The sequence below is a fragment of the Pinus tabuliformis genome, chromosome 4_2 (assembly GCF_031772625.1).
Source record: "Pinus tabuliformis cultivar Carrire ecotype Pingquan chromosome 4_2, CPIR1, whole genome shotgun sequence".
In the NCBI taxonomy this organism is placed as follows: domain Eukaryota; kingdom Viridiplantae; phylum Streptophyta; class Pinopsida; order Pinales; family Pinaceae; genus Pinus; species Pinus tabuliformis.
This window is the reverse complement of record NC_142304.1, coordinates 1,150,459,000-1,150,468,570: the sequence shown is the minus strand read 5'-3', so window position 1 is coordinate 1,150,468,570 and position 9,571 is coordinate 1,150,459,000. Positions and strand designations below refer to the sequence as shown.

At 39.5% G+C, this 9,571-nt stretch overlaps 1 protein-coding gene across 1 annotated transcript; it reads right to left on the bottom strand.

Moving 5' to 3' along the window:
• Nucleotides 1-2,309: 2,309 nt before the first annotated feature.
• On the bottom strand, nt 2,310-8,606 carry LOC149173748 (uncharacterized). Its single transcript, XM_089427994.1, has 2 exons — nt 3,059-8,606; nt 2,310-2,953 (listed from the first exon to the last, which is right to left on the bottom strand). Exons 1-2 carry the CDS (start codon nt 3,503-3,505, stop codon nt 2,804-2,806), a joined length of 597 nt encoding a protein of 198 aa, XP_089284120.1. The 5' UTR covers nt 3,506-8,606; the 3' UTR covers nt 2,310-2,803.
• Nucleotides 8,607-9,571: the final 965 nt, after the last annotated feature.

The following is a 9,571-nucleotide window of genomic DNA, read 5'->3' as shown; positions in this document are numbered from 1 at the left end:
ATTATGCCGATATAGGTGAGGTTACCAAAACTCCCTCTTCCATTTTGGCATATTCAGGCCCTAGAGGATATCGGAAATACACAAGGTAATTCAAAAAAATGGACATTAAACAGAACAACAAAATGTATCTTCACATTTACCAGAATATGTGTTGAGATAAACCTTAGCAAAGGTCTACCTAATCGTATTCTTTTGAAACATGAAAACCTTCAATGGACACAAGTTTCAGATTATGAGAACATGGCATTCATATGTCGATCCTGTTTTCAAACAAGACACCTGTAGAACACCCGTCCACTAGCGAAAAAGGACCCAACAAAAAGGAGGCAAGCTTCTAAGCCAAAGGGTTGGAAGTTTCCTTACACTTCTAAAGATGAAGAAGAGCCCATGGAACATAACCCAAATTCAGATGCACAGACACACCCTAGCGGTCAAGCAAATAGAGGAGCAGGGGACCAATCAGGAACAGTCGTTCAACGCCAGAAGGGTACTGAATTAGTAGAGATTATCGTTGTAGAGCAGCAAAAAGTGAAAACACCCACCAAAAGAGGAATCGGTGGGGCATAAAAAGATGTGATGTATCTGAGAGATTGGATTCAAACAAAGAAGTCCCCCCTTGATGGCAGCTGACAACATGTTGGATTCGTAGCTATGGTTGGTCTTCATATTGATGTACTTGCATTTATCAAAAGAACAAAATTTAATTTTTTGAATATTGGTTTTCGACTCCCAAGTGTTCAAGTCGTCCCTCTCTCTCCTACAATTCGGCTTAGCTGGAGTTGGCACCCATTCGACCTTACGATGGCTATAAATATAGGTTTCTCCATCCTCCTCAACAAACACTCGTCTAAGCACATAACCAAGATACTTTATGGGCATACAAAGGAAGCTAAGGAGCAGACCAAAGCTTGGAAGAAGAACTTATCTCTGTGATTCATCTATGTTAAAAGAAAGACAAAAAAAAATGTGATTCGTACCCTGAGGTGAAGTCCAAAGTTTGTGGCTCATACTTGTAATAAAGGTCTGAATGTTGTGGCATGTAACATGAGCAAGAAGGCCAAAGACTGAAGGTGATATCTGTGATAGAGGTCCGAACTCATATCTGTGTTAGAGATCCAAATTTTGAGTTATGTGACCCGAGCAAGGAGGCCGAAGACTGAAATTTGCATCTGTAACAGAGGTTCAAACTTTGTGGTCTGCACTTGTGACAGAAGGCCAAAATTTCTAAGTTACATCTATGTGGAGAAGAGAGTTAAGTCTTCTATGTAATCTTTGTGCTTACAATCTATTTGAAGAGGGCTTGTTGCCACACAATCTAGCAAGGCCCTAGGAGGGGACCCTATGGGACAACTACAGGACCTAGTGACAACAATGGGACAAAGACCTACTGTCACATCAATCAATGTCCCCTGCTCTTTACGGATTTTCACAGATGGGAGGAGTCCCAGTATAAAGGAAATCACTTGTAATGGTAGTGTCAATAACTAGGTATGAAGTAATTCCCAAGGACCATTCAGGGAGAGACACAATATAAGGCACAATGCTTCAAGGAAGCTAAAGGCTCTCCAAGAAAGACCTAGGATGGAGACCAAGACCTAGGGCTTGAAATTTGCAATGATGATAAGTATGCCTAGAGTCAAGGCTCCAAAGGAGAAATAGGACCTCTCAAGAAGTTTTGCAAGATGATGTGACACCTTAAATAAGCCTTCCGCTTTCCTTGAGAGACCTAGTAAGGGTTTACATTAGAACTAGGGTTTTATGGATAAACGTGGGAAGAAATTCCTCCAAGGTTTTCTCTAGGTCAAGGTAAGAGGGATGAGAGGGTGAATCAATTTAGTACATTCATGGACGACTTTTACCAATTGATAGAAACTTGACTAAATTGAGAGGGGGGGTGAATCGGTTTAGTACATTCATGGACAACTTTTTCTTTTCTTCTTAATGTTTATCTAAACTATTTAGTGCAGTTTAACACCATACAAAATGCAGATTTAATATATGAACAATATGTAATATGTGAACCATAACATAACAGCTTTCATGGTAACATAGAATCAACACACAAAATCATCACATATGAACATCAAATATAAGTGGAAACCCATAAAGGGAGAAAACCACGACTTTGTTATTATTGTGATGCAAAGGCAAGCTCCTACTCCCTTATTACATCTTATTTTTTGTAGGCTCTAACCTACAGGAGGCTACTACCTAACTTTTTCTACAAGCTATTACATGCAAGGAAGCTCCAACTCCCATAAGTTTTAAGCAGGCTACAACCCACAAGAGGCTCCAACCTGTTATTTATCAAGCTACAACTTGAAAGGAAACTACAATCCCCAAATACAAACAAGAAACAACAATGTGTTGGTTACCTGGTCTATAAATCTGCATACCTCTAACTCCGTTCCCGCTTCTTATTTTTCTCAAATCTACTTCACATCAGCTCTATATATGTTGCCATGTGATTAATGAAGAGCACCTCAATCAGCTCTCACATTCTCTAATTCTCTAACCATTAATCCTTCTAACCTCACACCATTTTATAAATGGGCTGTGATGGCTACTAGTATTCCACACACACAAATCTAAAATGACAAAACTTGTCTCTTTGCATTCCAAGGGTGTCTCTTCAATTCCAAAATTGTTTCAACTGTTGAATATTAGAATACAAAAATGAATTTCACCACATCTAAATGACATGCATTGACATTCTTCATGCCAATAGAATAAATTTCAACATATTCAAATCTCATCCATTAATATAGTCCACCCTTGAATATTACAACAACCAAAGTCCTGATTAGCTTTTAATGGACTTTATACATAAAACATATGCAAGAATTCTGCAACATTTGCCTTTGCCATAGTCTTGCATCACAATATAGTTCATGCCTTTGCCTTGCATCACAAGAGTGCTCATGCCTCTGCCTTTGCCTAGCATCACAACAATCTCCTCAAACAAACCAGTCTTCAAATCAGCCTTACACAAAACATATGCAAGCATCAACATCATCACAAAATATATTCAAACTATAATAAGCATAACTCAATGCACCTCTTTACACAATTGTGCATGCACCAACTGTGCCATGATATTTGTTGCTCCTTTGTTCCAAGCCATCACATGTTTGCCTTGTTGCTCCAATTGTTCCAAGCCATCACCTGTTTGCCTTGCTGCTCCTGTTGTTGTTCCTTCGCCATCACCCCTTGCATCACATGTTTGTATTACATTCTCATCACGCATCAACAACATGCAACATAACCTCTTGATGTCAAACATCACTACAACATACCTTGCTGCACCTTTGCCTTTACTGCTCTTTTGTTGCTCCTTTTCCATCACATTTTTTGTTGCTCCTTTGCCATCACATCTTCCTTGCTCTTTTGTTGTTTCTTGGCCTTGATCACAAGCATACATGTTTGTTGTTGCTCCTTTTCCATCAATGACAACAATGCCATCAGAGGGTCTCTTAGGATTTATTCCACCGAATACTAAACCCATATGACCCTCAAGAAGGCCACCTTATCCAAGGAAAACTAACTAGGTTCCCCTTCCAAGGCACACCTAGGACCAAAAAATTTATGGAGAATTCACTCTGAGAATCCCACCAAAATTTGAAGTTCACAAGAGAAAACACTAAGGAAGAGTTCTATCCGAGGGAAATCTCAAAACTCCTTCTCTAATGGATTTCGTTTGGTGCCCTGGCCAGTATTTTTGGAGAGAAGAAAAGAGGGAAGGAAAAGTTGATCACCATTTTTTCTTGGACCAGTGCCTAATCCTTGGGCTATGGAGTCTATGATGATTTAAGATTTTGCCAAAATCGTCTTCAAGGAGGGTAAAGAATGATGCCCTAGCACAAATACTAGTCTCATGGGTCTCCTAGTGAAAGATAAACCTGTAAACTGCTCCAAATGAGGGCACTGATGATGATGCTTGCCCTCCCATGTCTCAAGGGTGAGACAAACCTCCTTTGGGACTTGGATCAACAGCCAAACCATGTGTACACTGCTAAGCCAGTTGGGGGCAATGTTGGTCCAAGTGCATCATCTCGCAAATAATGTGGGGCAATGAACAACCTGTTGAAAGTGCTAAGTGTGCCCATGGGATAAGATAATGCTTTATCACATGACGAAGTCCCATGGTTCTCAACATGATCCTCTAGTGGGCTTGGGCCCTAGTTAAGTTGCCCAGCCCATGACGAAACCCCCTGCCAATTACGTATAAGATCCAATGTCTTTCCTCACCATTAGGTACAATAATTCATTAGTGCTTCTAGGTGAATCAAGCTTGTAAATCAAGGGCACAAATGAGACTTCATAATGGGCTTCCCTTCCAAATTTGGGGCTTTGAGCATATAATAATGTTACCTCCCTAGGTAGGAGTGGCTAATAAACAACCTTATTAGGTGTTCCTAGCCCCTAAAGGGAAAGACATGTCCAAGGTACATCCTTCAAGTGATAGGGGTCATGTGGATAATGATGAGGTGGATTGGGACACAGGGGTCTTGAGGCCAGATGCCATGGTTTCAAGGGTGGTAATGATGAGGGATGACCACATATTAGGGTGTATAGATGTAGGAGGGAGCAATCATGGTACATGAGTTACCTTGGCCTTTGTTTTTCCACCCTTCTTCATTTGCCTTTTGCCTTTTCTTGATGTTTTCTTTATTATAATTGCTCAGGCCTCCAAGAGATCAGCAGGTTGTGTATGATGTAAACAGTGATTACCCCCTTAAGGTATGGCAGTTCATCACCCACCAGGAGTTGGGACGTGCATGGGTTCCTTAATGATGTGGGGGCACTAATGGGGCCCTAAGAACCAGGATGATGGCCATAATGAAGGGGTAGAGCTCATGTTTGGCTTTTTCCCACATGCTAATATAATGTCCCGACCATCTTTTGCATTTTGTGATATTATTTTCTTTTGTATGTGGCCATATACGATTTTAATCTTTTTTTTCTAACTACATCAACCTCCAAGGCAACGTTCCAAGCTCAACCCAGACATGTCGACAAAGGGAGAGGAAGTACCAAAGCCTTGTGGACCCAATGGTCATCTGGACTAAGAGAGGGAATATGATGAAATAGGGCATGTAACGTGCAAAGGGGAGTGAAAAATATGAGACGGAAAAACGAGACCGTACTACCAAAATCAAGGTTTCCCAAGTAATGCCCATCCTAAAGCTATAAGCCAAGAGGGGAGATCCCACAGGACTAGGGTTGAGGATCAACCCCCATTTAAGGTGAGGGAACAAGACTATAGTCGAAACCCTCCCTTTTTCCAAGTCACCCAATAAACCATACCCAAAGTGCCCAAGGAAAAACAAGCATAAGCACCCAATTACAAAATGAAAGGCATATCTTTAGGATTGGATGGACCACCTTCAAACATACACTCTCAACAGATGGGCAAGGGGACATATGACTAGCTCAGGGAAAGGAGATCAACTAGCAAAATATATTGGCTACACTGGTGGCTGTCAGGGGTTGTTGGCTGTCGGCTAAAGACAAATCTAGGAGAAAAAATTCTCCTATGGGGTCACCCACTGGTGGTGGGTAACAAGGCTGACTTGGACACTTGTTGAAGTTGGTTAATTTGTCCATAACTTGACTTTGATATCTCTTGTTGGAATGATTCTCTAAGGAAAGAAGATTGTTGGGTTTTCCCCTTGTGGGTTTTTGTTGGAAAATTGGAAGGCTTGTAATTTAATTTAGATTTCCCTTTCATGGTAAGTTCTTGCGAAATCTGTTAGCTTCTTTAATTAATCTTTATCATGATTATTTCATCAAATTACTATAACATGAATATGAAGATCACAGAAACAAAAGAATACAAGATATAGGCCCAGAGAAAAACCCAGAAAATTCTCCTCTTATAGAATCAAATCAAATGAGATATCCAAGACCCATAACCATAGAAAAACTTCTACCTCTAGATTCCAAGTCAAGCCTTCTATCTTTCCAGCACATCCATCAGCAAGAAACCAACAACAAGAGATGTACCAAGGCAGATCTTCCACAAAGCCTAGCTCAAGAAGAACTTTCTTTCAAACTTCAGCCCTCCACTTCTTCTTTGTCCTTTCTACGATATTTCAAACCACAAATCATCAAGTGTGTGTCCAAATGAGCTCCATCTTCACCCTATTTATATTCTTCAGAGGTGGTGCGAATAGACACGTCCATTGGGGCAGGGACGACTTGACATGTAGGCTGATTTAGCAACTAGAGGGGTTTCTAACCCAAAATTACATATTTAATAATTCTTTGTCTTTTTCTTTTACAATAGGTCCAAATAGGACTTTGACTAAGAAACATAGAAGCATGATGAACATGCTTTTCTAGAAAAACAATAATATTTTTTTCTTTTTCTTTTCTTTTGCTTTTTTACATAAAATACATAATGGTAGAAATTGTGAAGAACGAAACTAGTTACATTCTCCAACATTCCCTCTTAACTAGGGAGGTATTCATAATTGTACACCTAGTACAAGCATATTCTCAAACTGAAATACTCTAAGGGAGAGTTAGATTGATAAGCCATCTTTAAGCATCAACATCATAACCAGCATTGTGAACATAGTAAGGCTTTTAACTGACAAGCTCTATTTGGATCAGAGCTTATAATGTTGGGAGGCTTTACGTGGGACACCACACTACCTCTTAAGGCACATGCCCCATCCAGATGTTCACTAGGTATGTCCTTTAAGGACTATTCTTCTCTTGGATTACCCATCCTCAAAGAATTTTAGTCCTCTTCGACCACTCTTATCTTGGATACATGTCCAATGCTCAGAGAGTGTTGGTCTACATCCTATCTTGGATTCTTTATCCTCGAAGAGTATCAATATTAGATGCTTATCCAATCCTCCAAACCCCACTCTCCCCCCATGGCCTTCACTAGACATACGGTTGTTAGTCCTGGCCTAATGCATGACACATGAAGAAGAGAATATAATGTCCATCTCACTCTCAACCAGAGAGGAGATCCTCATTCCCTCTTGATCAAGGAATAGATCCTTGCTCCCTTTCAAACATTTAAGGAGACTTTTAACTCCCTCTTAAGCATAAAGGAGATTCCTTACTTCCTTTTAATCAGGAAGTCATGACCACAAGTTCTTTTAGCGTGTCTTCGTCAGTACATCAGCTACTAGTTCTTCATTGAGATCTCTAGGTAGTTGCATGGTTCCTCCTTTTCTTCACATCTCATAAAATGGAGCTTTCATTTTCCTGGAACCAAACTGTGACGAGATTTGGGCCATCAACCTTTCATATCACTTTCCTTTGTCAACAAAGGCATTATATTGAGACAATTCAAGTAGAGTTGGGCATAGCTTCTTCTCATCATGAAAGTGATCTTCATCATCATATGAACATTAGGTTATCTTTTTGTACTGCTACCTTTCCACCCCAAGATGATATAGACATCTTGACCACATAATCTTCCAAGGATTACCAAAGTCATCCACTCAATCCATGTATTCATTGAATTGAGTTCAAAACAAACAATTGTAGATACACTTGCCTCAACTGCCATTATGTATTTATGCAACATTCTTCCAAGTAGCAAAACCATATACCAACCAGATAACCAATACCAAAACATTAATATCATAATTACCTCAACATGATGGCCTCTTGTCAAAATATTAGATTCTTCTTACAGACTTCCCTTGAGATCAACATTCTTTCGCATGGTCTTCTCTCCATATTCTACAGGAATCCTTCTCCATGCATTCACTTTTAATCAAAGTTCCCATGGAACGAACCAATAGGCAAGCTACAATATCTTCTTCCTTGGAGTTGTCATTAGCAACTCTTTCTCTTTCTTCAAGAGACAATATCAAATGTTGATCAATATCATGAAATGAATTCTCCTTCCAGCCTCTTTACATGCTTTTAGCAATATATCCTACGAGGGAACCAAGTCATATTCCAAGCAGATTATTAATATTAGATTTGCCAAATTATATCCTCTAGTTAGAGTGCCATGGTAAATTTTGTTACTTGCTCCCTCTGAGGTCAACATCCCTCTGCATGCTTTATCTTCAACAAGGATTTGCTTCATCTTTCAATCATCAATGTGTTCTTGAAATGAACTCAATAGCTGGAAGCTTAAACATCATTTCCTATAGGGTCCTTACAATTCCCCCCTTCCATCATGCTCATCGTTTTCAAGGAATCCTCAACAAGCATGAGAGTTGCTTTGCTCATCCTTCACATCTTGCTTCCTTTATTATGTACCTGCAAATTTCATTGACAAGTACAAGCAAACAAAATATACAAAGACAAGAGCATGATATCAATTATGTCAATCTAGGGTTTTCGTAGTTTCTGAAAAGGGGTATACTTCTAGGGTTCTAGTTACAAACCCTATATTTCTTGACCTAACCCTTGATAGGGTTTTTACTTTCAGCGGAAACATTAGCACTAGGGTTTCAACTTTCAATCCCTTGGGTTTATCCAATTCAACCCTTGATAGGGTTTTACTACATACCCTAGATTATCCTTTCAAAAATGAATCTACAAACCCTACATGTCAATAGTTAGGGTTTCCTTAGAGGGAACTACCAATAAGGGTTGGGGTTTTTGCTCTTAGAGTTGATCCAGTCCCAAAAAAGGAGTCTTCAAGACTTTACAAATTTTACAAACCCTAGATGCAAAGGAACAATAGTAAAACCCTAGAAAGTCTTGACCCATAGAATGCACATAAAACATAGCACATACTTTGGCAAGCTTACTATACTTCCTTTGTTAGGACCAATCATTTTACAACAAGTGTATATATTTCAACATAGTTGCCTCAACTTCTCCATAATTCTTTTAGGTCAGCTCTATGATACAATTCAGCCTCTCAATGCAATATTTTTGCCACAAAGATGATGGCATTGGTATCGTGTTTGCGTCTCTGCAATGAGGAGCTTTTTCTCGCAGAACCTTGCTCATAGAGGTGGCTTATCATTGGCCAAAGCCTTCGATGCCAACACAAGTTTGCACACTGTTCATAATCATAATTTAAGAAAAATCATATCATTGACCATCAATGGTTCCATCAACCTGTCGAAGTATCACTTGCATTGAGTTAATTAATCAAAACAATACAACATGCCATCGTGTCCAAACTTCATCAAACGGTGCTATTGACTTTAGCAAACAAAATAGAGTACACCTCAACTACCTGCCATATGACCTTTGCTCCTTGCCACGCATATATTATCGACACCACAGACCATCCATTATAATATAGTGCGATGCCATGTAATTATACGGAGCCTGTCAAACAAGTGTAGCACTATGCCATCAATGTGAACAATTTAGTTTGTATGCCAATCAAATGCCATACCAGAACATGTCTTGACCAAAAAGCAAAGCACCAGTCAACATGTCCAATCGTCAACCAAACTTTTATACACATTGTGGCCATATAATTTACGTTTTAAGTTTGTCATGCATGCTAATCTGGAACTTGTCGTCTTACCACCACAACTGTTTCGGCCTGCATTATATTATAGCATAGCCTCCATCAAAGGTTCTTCAATCAAATAAGCGTTATATTTTGCCAAGAGTTTGC

Coding starts and splice junctions, on each gene's coding strand:
- LOC149173748 (XM_089427994.1), bottom strand. CDS start 3,505: ATGGGTTTAGTATTCGGTGGAATAAATCCTAAGAGACCCTCTGATGGC. Junction 2,954..3,058: donor ATGCACAATTGTGTAAAGAG/GTGCATTGAGTT, acceptor TTGTTTGAGGAG/ATTGTTGTGATGCTAGGCAA.